The 21517-nt window shown below is 44.2% G+C and overlaps 1 protein-coding gene across 1 annotated transcript; it reads right to left on the bottom strand.

Annotated features, from left to right (window-relative positions):
- Positions 1-1064: 1064 nt before the first annotated feature.
- On the bottom strand, positions 1065-20833 carry COMMD7 (COMM domain containing 7). The gene is made up of 9 exons (XM_060124013.1): positions 20309-20833; positions 13210-13263; positions 13008-13110; positions 3822-3878; positions 3703-3740; positions 3150-3240; positions 2790-2839; positions 2370-2418; positions 1065-1802 (listed from the first exon to the last, which is right to left on the bottom strand). The coding sequence occupies exons 1-9, from the start codon at positions 20390-20392 to the stop codon at positions 1726-1728; spliced, it is 603 nt and encodes a 200-aa protein (XP_059979996.1). The 5' UTR covers positions 20393-20833; the 3' UTR covers positions 1065-1725.
- Between the last annotated feature and the right edge of the window lie 684 nt (positions 20834-21517).

The raw sequence follows: 21517 nt of genomic DNA, 5'->3' as shown, positions 1-21517 counted from the left end.
AAGCCCGTGTGCACCTGTGCTCTACAGCCCACGAGCCACAACTACTGAGCCCGCACGCCTAGAGCCCATGCTCTGAAAAAAGAACAGCCACTGCAATGAGAAGGCCGTGCACCGCAACAGAGTAGCCCTCGCTTGCTGCAACTAGAGAAAGTGCACACACAGGAACGAAGACCCAATGCACTCAAAAATAAATAAAATATATAAATTTATATATATAAAAAAAGAATGGAAACAACCCAAACACCCATCAGCAGGAAAGCGGTTAAATAAATCATCCATTTGTTCAAAAAATGAGGCTGCTCTCTCTGTTCTGATGTGGAATGATTTCCAAGTGGGAAAAAGTGAGGTGCAGGACACGGTGTGTATACAGTATGCTACCATTTGTGTGGGAAGAAAAGTCAAACTCAGTGCCTGTGTATTTGCAAATGCATGAACAGAGAATAAACTCATGACAGGTGTTCCCTCTGGGGAGGGGAACTAGGTAAGTGGGGAGTGGGGCGGGAGAAGGAATTACTCTACAATGTATTTTTTGAATCATGGGCATGTATAATCTACTCAAAAGTTTGGAAAATTTCTGAGGGGAAGGGGAGAGGTAGGAGGAGGAGAACTTACGTGCCAGGGTGGTACTGAACACAAAGCATTCATCCACTCCGCTTTTTATGATGTTTTTAACCTCAGTTTTCCCTGAGCTGATCTTACGAATTCCCACTTCGGACCACGGCAAATTTCACTGAAGACCCAGGGCCCTCACCAAAATCAGGAAGATAATTTTTTTTTTTTTGCGGTACGCGGGCCTCTCACTGTTGTGGCCTCTCCCGTTGCAGAGCACAGGCTCTGGACGCGCAGGCTCAGCGGCCATGGCTCACGGGCCCAGCCGCTCCGCGGCATGTGGGATCCTCCCGGACCGGGGCACGAACCCGTGTCCCCTGCATCGGCAGGCATACTCTCAACCACTGCGCCACCAGGGAAGCCCAGGAAGATAATTTTTGAAGATAAGAGCACTAGCTCTCTGAAAGGCAGGTGACTCTTTAATCCATGCATAGAGACGACTAGATGCAGACCTGTTCTTCAGAACCTTTTTTATTCTTCTAACCACCAGAGAAGGTCAGCTTGAACCGAAACAAGCTGAAATCGCCTCAAAAGGCCCACCTCATTACACACAACAGGGCAAAACCTGAAGTGAAGCCTCAGTTTTTTTCAGAGCAGACCCAGTATGTATTCTTACACAGGTGTCCACTAAAGACTGATCAGCAAAGCACCACCACCACAAACTTACAAACTCCGCTGGGGGCTCCCCCGTGTGTCACTCACGGAGTCCACCTCTTCCTCAGCCATAAATAAGTCCTCGTTCTTTTGCGGGGGAAGGTCATCAGTGCGTATCTTGAGCGATAGACCATTTGTTTACTCTGGAACTTTGAAAGGGAGGTGACTCAACTTATTTCCTCCCCTGCATCTGAGATGCAATCGCTTCTCTGAATATCTAAACCGTGACCTGGGAGATAGGTCGTGGAGGGTCCCTCAACAAAGACTCTTCAGGACCAGCCTATCAGGCTCCTTAAGTACTTAATCCTTTGTTTTTCAGAAACCTTTGCACCTGGGCTCCCAAGAGGCAAGCAGGCCCAAAGGAGCGGCCACAGGCCTGGGAGCTAGCGGCCTCTCTGAGCAGTCACCGGGGAGGAGGAGGGGGCAGGGAGGGGGCGAGGTGGAGATGCAGGGGGACAGAAATCAGCTGAAACACTCCATGCTGGTTCTGACTCGCTCCATCTCGTGCAGGAAGCTGTAGAACTGAGGCAAGGTTAATTCTGGGGAGAGAAAATGCAGCTTCAGGTGAGTGTTTCCAACTCCACAGAATCATCCAAGAAAATGAATTTCCACCCGGAGACTTTCTTTTTCTTTTTTGGTTTAGTACCTCTAAGCAGTTCTTGACAGGTAATTGATCATAATAAAGAACTGAAGCCTTAAAAAAAAAAAAAAGAACTGAAGCCTTGAACATAGAAAGTTCTCAGCTCCACAAAAAAAAGGAAGGGGGGGATTTAAAATGGCATTAACTCCCCGGCACAAAGGGATGAAAGGGGGTCATTCAGGACAGTAGATGTGGCTCCTACAGCAAGAGCTTCTTGCGCTTCGATATTCGCCATTCCTACCTCACCCTTTCCCTTTTGCAAAAAGGTCTAAAAGTCTTCAAACTGTGGGGTCTCCAACCTGCTGATGGCTTATTATTTATGAGAGCAAAGGCAGCAGAATGGTGACTCCACAGCTTGGTTATGACTTTTTCTTCTGGAAAAATGATTGGTGGCGGGCTTCACAAGCCCAATGACTGAAGAAAACATGGGAAAAGGGAAAGAGCTCTAATGGGAATTTGGACTCACCTATGTATAAATTTTCAGTTTGATTTCCTTTCTTAACCACCAACTTTAACTGATCCAAAAAGGAAAAAGAGAAAGAAAACATTTAAATTAAAATGATGACAACTGGGCAAAGAAATTCCTGAAACCTGAACTGTCACGTAAACATCAAAGCATCCAGCATCTCACTTGAGAGTTACTAGGGAGCAGTCTGGATCGTCCACCACCAAAACTTCTAACAATTTCCGCGATTACATGAATAATCAAACTTTCAAGAATAATATCCCGATCCTATTAATCTGAAAGTAAGCGTGTTAGTGACTACATCTTTGGCTGACCACATTGCTCTGAGATACACAAGGCACTGGATATTAAAGAAACCCAATGTAGATTTAATACCAAGTCAAAAATCTCCCAATTTTCAGAGATCAGGAGAAGACTTACTTGTAAAAAAATACTTCCCACTTTTTCCAGTTCGCTGCTCCCAGACGTCACTGTGACACAAAAGAGAAAACCAGTAAGTGACTGATTGAGGACTCACCCTGAAGACCCCAATCTTGTAAGTTGTACAGCAGAAGCAGGGCCAGTATGAGGACAGCAGAATGTGCTTTTCAGGAAGTGAACTTCTTGAGACCCGTGGATAGAAAGAGCTGCCGAATGTTGACAGCGACACAGAGAAGCAGGTGCTGGACCCAACAGTCTTGGGGGACCAAGGACACCTCTTCCCCAGCAAAGTCATCTGAAAGCCTCTGCCACCCAACCCTACATCACCCAAATGACCCAGGACTGGCTCTAACTAGTTACCTCCAAATGTCCACTCCATATCTATAAGCTGGTTAATCATCAGAGTCTGACCTATGGCCCATCGAGCAAGGGTGGGGGCATTCTGTTTCCACTGGAACAACAGCAAAAAGCCAAAGTCATAACAATGGGAAAAAATCCCCCCTATTCATTCCGCCCCCAACACAGCATGTTTAGTCTTTACACAGACAGTGGTAAGCATGCAGAACGAAGGGCTCGGCCTATGTGCACAGATCTGGGGGCTGGGGGGAGTCAAGAGGGGCAGGAGACAATTTAAATGTTTTCTTTTATTCCAAGATTTAATCCAGGTTGGAACAAAAACTGTATGACATTTATATTCAGTCAAATCAAAGGGAAAAAATTAGAGTTGCACTGAATAGTGCTGTTTAAAAGCTACATGTTTGTCATTTGCATGAAACCAAATGAAAAACATTAAGCTGGGAGACGACACATGATGACTGACGGTTTTTCCTTAGTCAGCATTTTCCATTTGTTTCTTTTCACGAAATAAAAGCAAGTGATCTTAATTAACCTTGATTAGGAGGAATTATGATACCTTTTCAGAAAAGTAAGTGGCTTTCTCCTCACTGAGACCTATAAGAGAACAGAAGGAGACATGAACACAGTGAAGGGCTGCAGGGCCTGTCACCCTGAGCAGCCTTGGTGGTCACCTACCCAGAGTTATGAAATCAGCCCGGACCTGCTCAGCTGTGAGACTCTTCTTCAAGGCACCTAGGAGGGAGGGGAGAAATCAAAGAGGGCAAATCAATCAATCAGCTAGCAGTAAGTATTTAATGGGCACAACCTAAGTGACCAGGATGACAACAGGAATGAGCAGACTCAGCTCCATCTCAGTCCAGTCGGGGAGGAAGGAGCCCCCGAGACCCGGGAGAACGAGGCAGCACATTTGGGGTTTTTTTTGTGCCACACACGTGTTGGCCCCTCCAGAAAGTATGGATGAGGTCAGAGCCAAAAGAAAAGACTGTATGGACTTGGGGATGGGGCACCTGATCAGAGGAAATAAGGCCACAGACTCCTGGAGCCAAGTGGGGGAGTTCAAGGTCAGACAGGGTGCAGGGGTAACAGCCCAGAGCTGCGCTGTGTGATCCATAACCACTGAACATACGTGGCTCTTCTTATTTATTTTTCTGGTTTTGGCCGCACCACGAGGCTTGCAGGGATCTTGGTTCCCCGACCAGGGATGAAACCTGGGCCCTCGGCACTGAAAGCGCTAAGTCCTAACCACTGGACCGCCAGGGAATTCCCCTCTTTAACTTTTAATGAATTAAAATGAAAGAAAATGTACAATTCTGTTCCTCAGTGCTCAATAGCCACACGGGCCCAGGGGCCACAGCACTGGTCAGGGCAGATCACACACCGTTCCCACCTACATACTGGCCAGCCTGCCGCAGAAGATCAGCCCTCAGGAAGTAAACCCAGGTGGACTAAGCAGTTTGGCTTCTACAGTTCCCAAGTCACTTGCAGAGGGGAATATCAGGACCTCCCTTCAGGAGCCCTGGGAACCCCCCACCCCGTGGGAGCCGCTTTGTTCTGCCTGCAGCCTCCCAGTTCCTGAAAACAAACTGCTGCCAGCCATCCGGGCTTCTCAACGTTTAACCCGCAGGCTACAGCCTCGAGTCACGATCTGGCAGCGGCTTTAAAATTTTCCACTTCTTAGTCTTCCAGAAGATGACTAATCAAAGAGTAAGAAGACATCCACCACCATCCAGGGAGGGCCCTGAAGTAACACCCTAAACCTGAGCCCCCGCCCCCATCGCACTCCAGAAAAACAATCCTAAAGGCTGTTGTCCCCTGCAAAATAAACCATGTCCACAAAGGGAGGAAATCTTTTATCTGCAAAATCAGACGGAGCAAGGAAACCACCGGGAAATAAAAAAGGCAAGACCCCAGGAAACCTTGGCCATAAAAGCTCTCCAAGAAGGCAGCTACATTCCAGACACTCCAAAGAACTCCTGGCTACCACGGGTGCTGCTCCTTAGTTTATATCCAGTTCAAATCCAATATTCTGTTTGATGATCCCAAAATACTCTGAAGTGGAGATTATTATTGTAACTTTTAATTTACCAGGAAGTTAAAGATCAGAATGATCAAGCTTTTGGGGGAGAAGATTTGGCAAATCCATAGTCAACGACTGCACTGCCAAGAACTCAACTGCAGCTATGCCCCCAAATACACTGAGATCTACGTGGGCAGCTCTTCAGCAACGTGGGCAGGAGAGATGAAATGTCAGTAACAGTACGTTGGTTTTGGTGCATCCACATAACCGCCTGGGCGCCGAGGTGATTTTGTTAAAACTTAAGTCAGACCATGTCTCCCCTCTGCTCAAAACCCTCTACTAGCTCCTGTTTCACTCATAGTAAAATCCAAAGCTCTCACAATGCCTGGCAGGATCTGGCCCTCTTTAGAACCCTATGCTCTCTCCCCTCGCTTAGCTCTTCTTGTAATTTGCTAGGCAGGTTCCTACCTCCAGGCATTTGCCCTTGCAGTTCCCTCTGCTGGGAACACATTTCCTCAAATATGTACATGCTCACTCCCTCACTTCATTCTGGAATCTACTTGAATCGCACCTCCTCTGAAAGGATCCCTGACCATTCTTCAAGTATACTTTTCTGCATCACATTTATAACTACCCAACTTTATGTTACATATTTATTGTCCATTTTCCCACTAAAATGTCAGTTTGATGAGAACAAGGACGTGGTCCATTTTGCCTACTGCTGTGTCCCAAGCTCCTAAAAAAGTGCCTGGCACTGTTCATTGGTTGGCACTCAGTAAACACATACTGAATGAAAGGATCCATACAATGGAATACTATGCAACCTTTAAAAAGAATAAGGTAGCTCTTGATGTGCTATATTTGCAAAATATAATTTATATATTTTAATCTATATTTAAATTATTATAAATTATATAAATATTATAAATAAAAATATAAATTATATTTTAATCTATATTTAAATTATTATATATATAATTTAAATATAGATTATATTAAAATATAATCTATATTTGCAAAATATAATTGAAAGAAGAAAAGGAAAGGTAAGAACAGTCTGCACAGTGTAATCCCTTTTGCATAAATAAAGAAGTATATATTATCTATTCTTATTTCTAGCTTTAATTATATCCTTATCTTATAGCTAAGTAGACAGATGTGAGGCATATTTTTTCTGAACATATCCACAAAAAACTTAAGAGTGGAGATCTTTTGGGAAAGGGACTGGGTGGGACTTTTTCTTTGTGTCATTTAAAAATGTTCTAGCTGCACGCTGGTTTTTTTATGTGAAGACAGTAAAATTGTGAGCCGTTTTTGTTTTCTTTCTTGTACTTTCTATAATTAAAAAAAAAATGTCCCCCACGCCAAGAAAAAAAAATTATATGAATTGCTCAGGGCCACAACAGCTGGCAAGTGGCAGAGAAAGTCGCTTACAGGCCAGAGGGTTCCCAAACCCAGGCTCTTTCCACTCCAGGTCATTCTGAAATGCTGTCGGGGAGGCGGTACCAGGCCACGCCTGGTACCTGACAACAGTGACTGACAACAGAGGCTACCAAGCTGCAGGGGCCAGAGCAAGCTCTCTGTCCTGATGTCACCTCATTACCTGGGGCAGGCAGGAGCCATACTTTAGAAATATACATATGTATATATATATTTGCATTGTGCTATGCCTCAAGCCCTTAGCTTCTTTTTCAGCTTTTTCCTTTGGTGATTCCTTTGTCCTAAGCGCAAGACAGGCCTGCAGCCTTGACCCTATGTCAGATAGAAAACTCTGAACTCCAGGCCTGGAGTCACCAGAACATGTCACTAGGGGAAATCTGAGAATGTCCTTTAAACACAGATAACCATCCGGGATGGTTTATAAAAGTCCTTCAGCTCCGCTTTTCACTGGAACAGTTGCCTTAGGCAAACCCCCACTGCCATCAAATAGGACGGGTGACAAGACAGAAGTGTATGTGAGGATGAGGGTTTCAGGAAACAGTTGGAAAATTAGCAAACACTATTCTTCCAGCCAAAATCTATGTAAGTTTATTCAGTATAATAAGGGAAGCCCAAGCAACAGAACTAAGCCTTGGTGAAGAGCCCTGGAGGAGGAAGCAGATGGGAGAGCACAGTGAGCCCCATTCATTCAGTCATTACTGACCCTGAAGGCTGACCAGCTGAATCCACCCCTGAGAGGTTCATGGGGAAACAGAGGTCACGGTCACTGTACACAGATGTACCTGGACCCTGGAATACATCAATGAACTGAACAGGCAACAATCTCTGTTCTCCTGAGGCTCACAACCTTTTGGGAGGAGAAAGACCAAAACAATAATGTAACAAGTAGGTAAGCCATATAGAGTGTTATTGAAAAGTGCCACAGAGAAAAGGAACAGAGCAGGGTAAGGTCAGGAACTCTGGGGAACTTAGTTCAACATTTGATTAAATACCATTTGTGACTATTGTTCAGTGCTGATTATTCCTCTTTTGGCCCAGCCAGACAGACTCCTTTAGGAGTGGGGAAAGGGAGTTATCACCTTTTCTTAAAAAACAACCAGTTACTGAGTACCCACAAGGCCCAGATATCTTGCAATGTATTAAAGTAAAAACCACTTAAATTATGGCCCTACTGTGAAGTTATCTGTAATCTTTTCTAGGAGACAACTCATGATGATAATGACAATCAATCATCGTACCAGCGGCAGTGTAGCTACCACTCATGATTGAAGCAAGCGCTTTACATTTATCTTTCTCCATTTTTGGGGAAGAAATTTTTTTTTTAATTTTAATTTTTAAATTATTTTATTTTAATTTTTTTGGCTGCGCCACACAGCTTGTGGGATCTTAGTTCCCCGACCAAGGACTGAACCTGGCCCTGGAAGTGAAAGCGCGAGTCCTAACCACTAGACTGCCATCTTGTTCCATTCTTGCAACAACGTATGAGCTACTAGTATTAGCTCCATTTTATTCCTGAAGAAACTGATTGTCAGAGTGGTTAAGTGATGTGGCTCAAGGTCTCAGAGCTGTGAAGGAGCCACAGTGACAAGTGAGCACACAAGGGCCACCTAGGAACCGAATGCAAGGTGGGGCCCTATTGGGATCCTGATGAGAACGCCACTTACAAATAAAATGTACGAGACAATGGGGAAGTCTGAACACTGACTGCATATTTTAATTTTAGATACGATAATTGCACAGCGACTTGATAAGGGGGAAAAAGTCCTTTATCTTTTAGAGATACATAACTAGGAACTGAATGAACTGAATGAAACGATATGATATCTGAGATTTGTTTAAAAATAGTCCAGTTTGGAGAGCAATGAGGAGAATTAGTGGGGCACAGATGAAGCAATTCATCCATGGGATGATAAAGGTTGATCTCAGGTGTTTTTAAGAATTACATACTAAAAAAAAAAAAACAAAAAACAGAATTACATACTAAGTAGTAAAAGAAAAACATTAAAAACAACAACAAAAAAACCCAAACCAAAAACCCCACAAGCTTTGAGCTAATCAAGGGAGGTTCTAGCAGCAGCTTTTCCACTGTAAGATCTTAAGTAAGTCACTTCCCCTCTCTAGGGCTCTGTTTCTTTATCTCCAAGACAAAGATCAGACTAGATCAGCACTTTACAAAGCTTTTACTTGACCCTCCCCCTGCCCCCCTCCCCCCATCCAAAAGAAGAAGAGGTCCATGGTTAACTGTTTCACAGATACTGGTTAAGCAGGTTGCTTTACTGCAGGACTTTTCGGAGCCTGAGATATGTTAATGTGTGTGTGAATCTCCAAGATTCCAAGGCTGGGGGGTGCGGGGACAGTATTTTATGACCCTGTCTGGCCACTGAAGTCTTTTCTGGATGAAAACACCAATCTGGGGAAGACTGATCTGGAGAGTTCTCGAGGTCCTTTCAGCTCTAACAAGGCTGCACTTCAACAGTGAGGTCTTACTGCACAAGCAGGACCAGGATGAGAGAAGGGGAAGAGAATGAGGGCCTTACACTTCAGACTAGATTGGGGAAGGCCTTGAATGCCAAGTTAAGGACTACAGAATTTATTATGCAAAATAAACAGCTGAGAGGAACAGCAGGGTCCAAGGATCCAAGTTGTACTATACTCCAGGGCAAACTGGAATCTGGGATGGGGGAACACAAGCGGAGATGTTGCTGCCGTAACAAGGCATGAAGGGCTAAGAACTTGTTCTGGGATGGCAGCCTTTGGGACTGAAAAGAAAATGGCACATTGGGAATTCCCTGGCGGTGCAGTGGTCAGGGCTCCATGCTCTCACTGCCGAGGGCCCGGGTTCAATCTGTGGTTGGGGAACTAAAATCCCACAAGCCGTGCAGTGCAGAAAAAAAAAAAAAGGAAAAGAAAATGGCACATCAGGCCAAGGGATGAGGAAGAGGCCAAGAGACTTACAAGCTACCTCAGGTGCTTAGGAGATGCTCTGGAAGAAATGGAGAATTCAAGCAGAAAAACTCTGCAGGAAGAGAAAAGTCAGATTGCATGAGAACAAAAAGAAGAGTAAAAGAAATTCTTGAGAGCTACTGAGAAGTACAGCATACCTGAGACTTCGATTCTAGAACTTGAAAAGCTTGAAAAGCTTTGGGACATTAAATAGTCAAGAGGTGAATTCAGATCCTCTCCATTAGATGAAGGAAGGAACGTTTTACCTGATGATCTGATATCGAGGCAAAGGACTGAAATTAACTGAACAATCAATAAATAATGTTGAAGTTCGGCAAGCACTGTACTAACTCATTTATTCCTAATGCCAACACCATAGACTGCTCTTATTATTCCGTTTTTCAGATGAGAAACTGAGGCGCCAAGAGGCTGATTTGTCCAAGGCCAAATAGCTACATTAGGTGATATGACCAAGACTCAAATCCAAGTGAGCTTGCAAAGCCCATCCCTGGAACTCAGCATACCTCAGTGTTCTCTGCATCTATAGAAAGCAGTCTGCTATAAACACTGATAATCAATCCTGCTTGAAGAATATACACCCAGCATCCCCTGGGAGGATCACAGGGTCTCCCAAGTTCAGCTCAACTCACCTAGCATGTACTAAAAGCTCCTGCTCTATGTCTTCACTTTACTTGTGACTGTGGCTTAGGAAAGTAGTACAGACATGCCCCTGACTTCAAAGAACTGTCTGTTAGGGCCACGAGACAGACACACACAAAACAGCACGATCAACAGAAAACAAAATGATTACAGTCCAAAATGAGAGCTTCAGATAAAAGAACCTATCTCGGTTGTTGAGAGGAAGGGGAGCTCACCACGGACTGAAATGGTTTGGGAAGACTTTCTGAAAGAGGTAGAACAGAGGCCGGAGTGCTAGGATTAGGAGGGATTAAGGCAGTCTGGCAGGATGGAATGTGGTGGGGAGCAGAGATGAGAAGGACAGGAAAGAATGGAGGCAGGGACACCAGACAGAGATCTCCTGAAAAACCAGTATCCACAACAGCTCACAGGTTTCCCCATTCCTACAGGTGTAGGCTAGACAATGAGAATAAAGAGAATAAGTACTCCTGGTTCTGCACTCTGGGCACCTGTCCTACGAAATGCTCACATAAGTTGAGAACATAGATTTCTAAGGACGTTCACTGCGATATTGTTTCTAAGAGTGAAGAGTCAGAACTAAAATGTCCAGCAACAGGAAATGGATTAACTAAAAGATACATTCAGTCCAAGGTACACTGCAGTCATCAGAAGAATGAAGTTGATGTGGAGAGATCTCCTTGATGTACTAGGTATGAAAAAATGCAAGCCGCAGAGCAATTCTATGGTTTATTACCATTTTATATATAAAAATATAAAAAGATATACACTGGACTTCCCTGGTGGCACAGTGGTTAAGAATCTGCCTGCCAATGCAGGGGTCACGGATTTGAGCCCTGGTTCGAGAAGATCCTACATGGTTCAGAGCGGCTAAGCCCGTGCACCACAACTACTGAGCCTGCACTCTAGAGCCTGCGAGCCACAACTACTGAGCCTGCATGCCACAACTACTGAAGCCCACACGCCTAGAGCCCATGCTCCACAACAAGAGAAGCCACTGCAATGAGAAGCCCGCGCACCGCAACGAAAAGTAGCCCCCGCTTGCTGCAACTAGAGGAAGCCTGCACACAGCAACAAAGACCCAACGCAGACAAAAATAAATAAATAAAGTTAAAAAAAAAAAAAAGGATATACACCAAAATTATACTCTGATTATTCCTAGAGACAAGAGTGGGATGAGAGTAAAAGGGGATTTTCCCTTTGACTCTCCAGAGCTCTGCAGTTTTAAGTTTATAATGAAAATTTATTCCTGTGTTAAAAAGACTGCAAGTTCCCATCCCGCCTTGTGGTTCTCATTCTTTAACCTGCCATGAGGGCAAAGCATGCAAGAACTGCACAAACAGAGGATCATAAAATTTCACAGCTGGAAACCTCAGGGATGTTCTGATCACAAGACACGGCAAAGGAAAGGATCTGCACTAAGATATAACAGAAGGCCCAACAGGAACAAACAAATCAAGCACCCAACTTTTAATGCACCTTTGTGCTGAGATCTTGGGAAGATCAGCTTATTACTGATTTTTAAAATATGCAAACTGGGGATGCTGTTTTATCTCTTCTCAGCCCGGCTGACATTTATTCATTCCTTAAGACTGGGCTCAAAGGTCATGTCTCTCTTTAAATAAAATTAACTTTTAATTAAATTGCCAAATTAATTCTTGCAACTTTTTAGACAAGACATAGCTAAAAATAAACAATTAAAACAACCTGCAGTCCTACTACCCAGATAGAGCCACAGTTAACTTTTTTTTTTAAAGCAAAAATAGGACGGTGGCAGACAGTATTAAACAGAATACTGTGAAAGGTTTTCCATATCATTACATTTTCCTCAACAGCATCTTTTTAAATTACTACATAAGTTGAAAAATAAGAACAACCTTTTGCTGAGGTACTGTGCTAAGCATTTTATTTACGTTATCTTCATTAATCTTCAAAACAACTCCATGCGCACACCAAAAACAAGCTTAGATGGAGGGGAACAACTGCTGGGGGACGGTTGTTGCTAGGGGTTGAAAGAGATCAGGTACTTAGCCAAAGTCACACTGCTTATCAAGGCCCAGACTCCCACTCAGGTCCTACTAACTCAAACTGAATTCTTGACCACCGTGATGCTCCCCTCTAACAATGGACCTCAACTCGTTACACCAATTTCCAGCTGCTGGGTAATTTGATTGCTTCTAATTTTTCTCTGTCATAAACAGTGCTACTATGGACAGCCCTACAGCTCAACCTTTGTGATCATCTCCCTTCTGACTAGAAACTTTCTCTGATTGCTCTAAGGCAAACCCTGCTTCTCAAACTATCTGCAGCAAAAGACCTATCTTTTAAATTTTTCAATCCATCATGGACTGATATTTTTGTAAAATACAATGAAAATTAATTCCTAGAACTATGAAATGAAAAAACACATACAAAATATACGGCCCAAATGGTTACAATGGTCAATTACATGTTTATGTATTATTTTACCACAGTTTAAAAAAAGCCCCATTTTAAAAAATTAACAGACTGAAGAGACTTCGTCAAATTGTCATAAAAGTTTCTAAATTCTTACTCTCAGTTTCTGCACCTATCACGCAGAGGACCAGATAAGTCTGGGCATGGAAGCTGGGATGCAGACCACAGTTACACTCTCCTATGGCTATCTGTTTACCTGGCTTCCCTTCCTAGACTGCAGTCCCGCCCATGTCTGGTTCACTACCAAACGCTCTGGCTCAGTGCCCAGAGCACACTTGCCAACTCGGTGGATTGAGGGAATGTTCAAGTAATGTCTCTGGCCTTGGCTGCCGGGAGAGGCTACTCACCATTTGGAACCAGGAGAAGGCTCTTCACGATGCTTCTGAGGGGCCCGAGACTGATCTGGTTGGTGGTGGCAAATTCAGAGAGCTGAGCCAGAAACCTTTCCACCTGCAGAGAGGGGACAACACAAACCAGGCCGTCACTTTCTAAGCATCTCAGGACTGTAGGCCCACACTCGGGAATGCTCCTTAACACAAGATACTTTACCTCTTTTGGCTCAGTTAGGAAGTGGAAGAGTACTTCTGTCAGGGCTGAGAACTTCTGTGAAGAGAACACAGAACATCAGTAAAATTCTACTCCTGGGTCAGTGTTCCCACATCCCATCCTACTATAGCCCCTTAAGAGAGAAGAGGAACACACAGATGTTGATACCTGTTTTGATCATCTTAAAGTTACAAACATTCATAATTTGAAAATATGTAAGCACACCAATGTTCACTGCAGCACTATTTACAATAGCCAAGATGCGCAAGCAACCTAAGCGTCCGTCAACAGATGAATGGATAAGGAAGATGTGGTATGTATATACAATAGAATATTACTCAGCCATAAAAAGAATGAAATCTTGCCATTGGTAACAACATGGATGGATGTAGAAGGTATTATGCTAAGTGAAATAAGTCAGAGAAAGACAAATACCATATGATCTCACTTTTATGTGGAATCTGAAAAACAAAACAAACAAAAACAGACTCACAGATACAGAGGGGAGAGGGGTGGGGTATGAAGTGGGCTAAGGGGATTAAGAGGTACAAACTTCCAGTTACAAAATAAATTAGCCACAGGGATGTAATATACAGCATAAGGAATATGGTGAATAATACTGTAATAAGTTTGTATGGTGACAGATGGTTACTAGACTTACGGTGATCATTTCATAATGTATATAAATGTCAAATCACTGTGTAGTACACCTGAAACTAACATAATATTGTATGTCAACTATATTTCAATTAAAAAAAAAGTTACAAATATTCACAATACCCACCACCAGTGTCAATCTATCTGTAACACTATATTGTCTGAAAAACTCATATATCTTATTGGGATACTTAGGAGATACATATTGAGAGATGGTGAGTGTATGCACACATGTTCACACATACATCTCAACGGTCTAAATACCACCCCTCCAACACCTCCCCCCACACAGGACCTGAAAGGGAAAATCACTGGAACATTCATAGCAGTTACTTTTTTTTCTTTTCTCTTTTTGTTTATACTTTTATATACTTATTATTCAAACATGTCAATTCAAATATATAATTTTCACCCTCACAAATGGTAACATATTATATGAACTTTTTCTCTACCTTGCTTTTGAAAGCAGTTACTTCTCTGTGGCAAGATTTTAGATGATTTTTATTTTCTTCTGTTTTGTCTATCCATGTTTTCTGGGTTTCCTTCTCCCACAATAAACATCTTGTTGAGTATATGACAAAACAGTAAAGTTTAACGTGTTATTATACACTGTCTTAGAAGAGTCTTATTCTTTTGTGCATGTGAACCTCTTTATCAGTACCGTATTATTAAGAACTGAATAGATGTATGTCCCCAAATTCATATGTTGAAGTCCTAACACCAAACACAGGGTATTACTGTATTTGGAGAGAGGGGCTGTGAGGAGGTGACAAAGGTTAAATGAGGTCATAAGGGTGGGGCGCTACTCGCATAGGGCTGGTGCCCTTGTAAGCAGAGGAAGACACCCCAGAGCTCTCTCTGTGAGGCACAGGTCATAAAGACACGGCGTGAAGGCAAGCCAGGAAGAGAGCTCACACCAGGAACTGAATCTGGTGGCACCCTGATCTTGGAATCACCAGCCTCCAGAACTGTGAGAAATAAATCTCTGCTGTTCAAGCTGCCCAGTCTGTGGTATTTTGTTACAGCAGCCCAAGCAGACTGAGACACATGTCATTACTTTCCCATGTTCCCTCCCAATGGACACAGTGTGTGTGGCATAGTGGGGAAAATCAACACACAAGCGTTTAAAAGACCCAGATGTGAATCATTGTTCTGCTGACCACCCAATGTGACCCTGAGCAAGTCACTCAGCCTCACTGTGATTCAGTCCTCATTGGGAAAATGAAGGTAATAGTACATAGCTTCCAGAACAGTACTAATTGGCACATGCAAAGCCTCCAGTACAGCGCCAGGCTAGAGGCTAAACCAAGGGCAGCAATTACCACAGCTACAATTAAAGTCACTATGCCAATAGAGCCACCTTCCTGAAGCAAGATAACATTTAAACAAAATTAGATACTTCAGCTCAGAGCCCCCAAAGCTATACGTGTAATATGACTGTCAAATGCATCTGCCCTTTTTCCCATGACACTAAACTCCACGTAAACCCCTGGCAAGGCTCTGTATTATTTTATTCTAAAATGTATTCTATTTTAAAATATAAAACTAGAGTTTGAAAATATAAAATATATGCAGAAGGTTTTAAAAAGACCCAGCTAACATAAAAGAATATAAAATAAAATGTCTTGCTCCCTCCCTGCCCCCTCCCACCTTAGTCACACTCCCCAGGGTAGTTACTGCTAACACCTCTGTGGCCTTCCCATCATTTTATTTTCATTTAATTTCTTTTAAATACAAATGGGATCATACGGAACCCAATCCCTGCACCTCACCTTTTTTTCACTCAATTACATCTTAGAGATCAATCATGTCAGCAGATGTAAATCTACCCAGTTCTTTTAACAACTGCATGACATTCAACTGGTAAAGACTTAGCATAATTTATTTCCCTAGAAATGAACATTAGTGGGTGTGTTTGTTGGTGTTATATAAACGATGCTGCAATGAATATCCTCCCACATATTTCTTTGTGACATGTATGTCTATAAGATATAGTCTTGGGAATTCCCAGGAGGTCCAATGGTTAGGACTCTGAGCTTTCACTACCGAGGGCCCAGCTTCAATCCCTGGTCAGGAAACTAAGATCCTACAAACCTCACGGTGCGGTTAAAAAAAAAAAAGATATATTCTTAAAATGCACCCTAGGTCAAAAGGATATATGCATTTTTTATGTTGAGGTGTAGTTCAAGTACAACATTATATAAGTTCCAGGTGTACAACACAGTAATTCATAATTTTTAAAGGTTAGATTCCATTTATAGTTTTTATAAAATATTGGCTATATTTCCTGTGTTGTACAATATATCCTTATAGCTTATTTATTTTATTTATTTTTATTTTTGGCTGTGTTGGGTCTTCATTGCTGTGCGCAGGCTTTCTCTAGTTGCGATGAGCGGAGGCTACTCTTTGTTGCGGTGCGCGGGCTTCTCATTGTCGTGGCTTCTCTTGTTGCAGAGCACGGGCTCTAGGCGCGCAGGCTTCAGTAGTTGTGGCATGTGGGCTCAGTAGTTGTGGCTTGCGGGCTCTAGAGCTCAGGCTCAGTAGTTGTGGCGCACAGGCTCGAACCCGTGTCCCTTGCATTGGCAGGCAGATTCTTAACCACTGTGCCACCAGGGAAGCCCTTTATAGTTTATTAATTTTTTACATAATAGTTTGTACCTCTTAATCCCCTACCCCTATCTTGCCCCTCCCCCCTCCCCTCTCCCCACTGGGAACCACTAGTTTATTCTCTAAGATATATGCATTTTAAATTCTGAGAAAATATTGCCAAATTGCCTTGCAAAGAAGTTGCACAGATTTACACTCCCACCACCCAACGGCATAGAGGTGTCTGCTTTCTCAAAACTTCATGGATATTCCATGGGAACACTTTAACCAATGCTGGTCCAGGGGCTGTTTTTCTGCAGTATTTGTGATATTGGGTATCAGCCTTGCCCAAATGCTGATATAGTGAAAACAAGAACAGTCAAGACTGGCTTGAGAATGTGTCCTCAAACTGTGTTTTCCTCTATTTCTTTCATTTCTATTTTTATTTATTTATTTATTTATTTTGCTGCAGATCTGTGGAACTGTCAGATCTTTGGCAAACCGTGTTTGCTATGCCACCTGGGGCCTTTTAAAAAATGGGGTGACTGAGAAGGCCTCCAGTTGCTTTTCCATTTCCAGGCCTCAGCCTAGCACTCAGGCTCGGGCTCCTTGTGTGGTCTCATCCCAGCCTCTCAAGAGGGGCCTCAAGCTACTGTGGTCTTGTAGGCTGTTACCGACCCCCATCCCTATCTCCACTCTTCCAAAACCTCCTTATCCTCAAAGCCCTGCCAAGATACCAGGACACTCCCAACAAGAAAGGGACCTACCCAAATTCTTAAGTTCTGAGGCTCCCTCTTGGAACCTCACCTGGGGGCACTTAGAATTTTCAATCTTGATAAGGAACACAAACCTGTCTTAACAGAGAAGGTTCCTCCTCCAGCTTTGTATGGTAAACTACACCTTAATTATTGTAAGTGCACAGTAAGTATTTGTTGAATAAATCTTCCCTAAACACTTTCCCCATTCTTTGCCTTTGTACCTGCATAGCTGTCTCTCCCTGGAATGCTCACCTGCTCATGAATATCCATGAAATCAAAATCTTAACTACTCTTACCAGTTAAACATATGAAAAGATTCTCAAGATCATTCCAGATGAGAAATGCAAATCAGCAAAACAAGGAGATACCAATTTTTCACTTATCAGATCTTCAAACTAATAGTCTGATGACACCAGTGTTGGTGAAAGTAACAGACATGCTTGCACACTGTTGAGAAGATAAACTGGGGCAACCTTTCTGGACTGTAACTTAGCAAAATCCATATCTACTTTTTTTAAACAATCAGACCCTTTGACCTAGTAATTCCACTGCAAGAAGTATACCCTTCAGAGATGTTCTAAAAAGTAAACCCAGACACACACAAAGCAGTTTGTTGACAGCATTGTTCTTAAAAATAAAAAACTGAAAGCAACTTAAGTGTCTATTAATAGGGGACTGGTTAAATTATGTTAGATCTGTTTCAAGGAATATCACACTCCCTTTTGTGTAAAAAAAGTTTTGAAAGGATACCCATACATACGATGGCAGATTGCAGATTTCTATAAAGATACATGAGAAACTATCAAAATGATTTCTGGAGACAAGAGAAATAGGTGTTTTTTAATTTTATACCTTTGAATACTGTCTGAATTTTCTGTGTGTGTTGCTAGGTGAGAGACTGTAGACCATTTGTTTTCTTCTTTATATTTTTCTGAATATCCTCTCATAACCACTCTAAAAGTGATTTTTTTTTTTTTTTAGTGATTATGTTACCTAGGACTGTCCACGGCATCAGAGAGCACATGCAGATCCACTCAGTGCTGTACCATGTCTCCATTTTCTGACCTGCCCCAGCAGATCACAACTTCCCCAGCACAAGAGGCCTCATTCATCAAGCCTTTGTAAATCTCACTGGGTTTAGTGGCTATTTGGTGCACAGTAGGCATTCAGATAAATACCCACCGAACAAGCAATAAATGGTGATGCCAACGTTAATACAATGATTCTTTTTCTCCTTGAGGCCTGGGCCTCCGACTTCAAAGTAAGTTCAGCTAACAGAGTGGCTACTCAGAGAAGTTTGATCACCCAAGTAAAGGGGGAAAAATGGCCCAAAGGACTCTGGTAAGTTGCTCATCAGGAAAAAGCTTTCTGTATTAAAAACAAAGGTAAAGGTTTAAAGTGCGTTTCAAGGTTAGCAAATGAGTCCAGCTCTGACCTTAAAGGAGGTGGATTATCTTTAGAATACCAAGTTGGAGGTAACCTTAGAGATCATACAATCCAGAAGCTTTAAAAAAAGTTTTTTAGCAGCAGAATCTTTTTTATTCTCCAAATGGAAATCTTTCAGAAAGCCCCAATACATAAACAAGTAAAAGCTAAACTACCTGATTGAGGAGATCACCTACAAAGCTCTATTCTAGTGTGTTTAATTCCCCAGGATCTGAAGTCAGGTGTCCGGTCCTGAATTCCTGGCTCCACCACTTCCTGGTTGACCGCCCTTAATCAGGTCAATTGATTTCCCTGAACCATTTTTTTTATCTGTGAAATGGCAATGGTAATAGTACCTGACTCCTAGGGTGGTTGCAAGAACTCGGTGACTTAATACACATAAAAGCACTTAGAACTGGGCTGTAAAATACAGTGGCTGCCAGCCATGTGTGGCTACTGAGCACTTGAAAAAGGCTAATTTCAGATGCGCTTTAAAATACACACTAGAATCAGAGACCTCAGTACCAAAAAGTGAAATATCTCACTGATATATTTTATGTGGGTTACACATTGAAATGATAATATTCTGATATAGTGGATTACAGAAAACACATTATATTCATTTCCTGTTTCTTTTGAATTTTTAAATGTGGCTGCTAGAAAATGTAAAAGTAGACCTGAGGCTTGCAGTTCATTTTTCTTGGACACTGAAGCCGTAGAACATGACTGGCATTACAATTAGTGTTACTTCATGAGAAAACAGTAAGTTGTGAGGATGCTGAGATGAAAGACAGGGGCCCCACCTCCTGGGAAGTTACAACCCAGTGGGGGAAATAAATGCACCTTTGCTGTGGTGGTGAGAAGTGACATTTTAACTCACTTAATTTGTCTGACTTAGTGGTATGAAAGGGACATCCCAACCAGCACAGGAGCAGGAAGACGTCAAGATTGACTGGAGGGCACCTGCAGCCTGAATAGTGAGAAAAAGCCTTTGCCAGCTCCACTACCATCAAGGAACCGCCCTCTACTGTGTAGGGTACATGGTTTCTTTCCTTGGGGACTACCAGTATCTCCCTTAATTGGGGCGGATGGGAGTGGCGACGAGGACAGGATGTCATCGCTTGCCCACAGAGCCATTCTGGCCTGGCCATCTCCTACACACACATCCCACCCCCTGATGACCTGCCCCCACTCCAGGCTCCTTCAGCCTCCTCGAGATGCTAAGACCCCCCTGGCTAAGTCTCCCTAAGATCCCCGGCCTTCCTACAAAATGTCTCAGTCCCTCGCCTGGCCCACCAAATTCCACGGCTCCCCCAAACTCCATCAGCCTCCCAAGGCCCTTAGTCTGTTACTTCGGTTCTCCCAACTCCCTTCGGCCTCATCAAGACCCCCCTCAGCCCCCCTTCCAGGACCCTGCAAACTCTCCTGGTTCCCAGGACTCCCAGAAGTCCCCCAGTCCCATTTCTGGGTCCCCGAGATCCCCCTGGGATCCCTCAGCTTGGCCTTAGGCCTCCCGAGATCCTTCGGCCCTCAAAACTGGCCTGAGACCCCAATTCCCCTCAGCCCCTCCCCGAATCCCCCGCTACCGCCACAAAGCACAGCGGGCGGCTGCGGCCTAAACCGCCATTCCCTCCGGGGCCCCCGCCCGGATCCCGCGCCGCGGTCGCCCGGCCCACCTGCGCGCCCAGCTGGTTCAGCTGCTGCATGTCGCCGCCCACGGCCTCGGGCACGGGGTCCTGCGTGCAGTGCAGGCGGCCCATGGCGTCCGCTCGGCGCCGCAGACCCCCAGCTCCCGCGCCTCCCCGGACTTCCTCCTTCGCGCCGCCGGCCTCGCCGCGCTTCCGCAGCCGCACTTTCGCCACGGGCCGCTGCCGCCGCCGAGCTCCTCTCGGACCGGTTCCGGGTGCGCCCTCACGAGCCGCTGACGCGCGCGGACCGCGGGTGGGGCGGGGCAGGGGCGCCCTCGCGGAGCCCTGGATACCCGCGACCGCTATGCCCCGTCCAGGCCGCTGAGCAGCACAGCGGTGAAACGCGGGATTCCCTGCGTGATCTCCCCCTGGGCTCAGAGCTTGGCCTCTCGGAACCGGCTTCACTATCCGTAAAATGATCCCGGGGGTGGCGCCTTAAATGCGCTCACCCTCTTAAAATGTTTAGAAGATAGCCTGGCACACTGGAGGTCCTCAACCAATGGCTAGCTGCTATCATTAACATCGTTACTATGCATCAGAAGATATTTAGGGCATGCCTCCTAGATGCCAGGCACTGGGGATGGAAAAGTGAACAGGCAGGCCAAGTGTCTCTGGGAGAGCTTGGGTCAGAGCAGAGCAATGAAAGCTCAAACTTGGGCTTGCACCAGCATCATCTGGAGGGCATGCCAATTTCTGGGCCCCACCCCCAGAGTCTCTGATAAGAAAAGCCTGGGATAGAACCTGAGAATTTTGCATTTCCAACAACTTCCCAAAGGCCAGAGTTGGAGAAACTCTGGAGTGAAGGAAACACTGACCCAAAGAAGTGCAAGGAGTGTGATGGTGCCAGGCAGGAAGGTGGTCAGGTTGGTGGGGGAGATTATTGAGACAGTGATAATCACTGCAGCCCCTGAAACATTTTAACCCCCATGCTCTCTTCCCAAGGACCCCTTGCAGCCCGAGATAAGTATTAATTACCCTGATCCCCACTGGACAGATGAGAAAACCAAGACATGCTCCTTGGAATTTAAGACCTGAGCCCTGCAAGCCCCAAAGCATCTTCACCTACCCCTGAGCCCAGCCTTGAGGGTAGGGAGAGGGTTCCTAGATACCTGGGGTGGGGGAGTGTGGGGAGGATTGGCTGGCTTTCTCCACCAGGCTTTTTTCTCTACGCTTTCCTAAAAATCCCTTCGGAAGGGT

This window comes from Lagenorhynchus albirostris, chromosome 15 (genome assembly GCF_949774975.1).
Source record: "Lagenorhynchus albirostris chromosome 15, mLagAlb1.1, whole genome shotgun sequence".
Taxonomy (NCBI): domain Eukaryota; kingdom Metazoa; phylum Chordata; class Mammalia; order Artiodactyla; family Delphinidae; genus Lagenorhynchus; species Lagenorhynchus albirostris.
This window is presented reverse-complemented; position numbering and strand designations above follow the sequence as displayed.

What these genes read in the sequence shown, in the direction of transcription:
- COMMD7 (XM_060124013.1), bottom strand. Translation starts at nt 20,392, where the DNA reads ATGGGCCGCCTGCACTGCACGCAGGACCCCGTGCCCGAGGCCGTGGGC. An exon ending in CCTTCTCCTGGTTCCAAATG is followed by an intron (nt 3,879 to 13,007) that starts GTGAGTAGCCTC and finishes CCTCCCTCCTAG; the next exon opens with GTGCCTTGAAGAAGAGTCTC. An exon ending in TGGGAAGTATTTTTTTACAA is followed by an intron (nt 2,419 to 2,789) that starts GTAAGTCTTCTC and finishes TTTTTGGATCAG; the next exon opens with TTAAAGTTGGTGGTTAAGAA.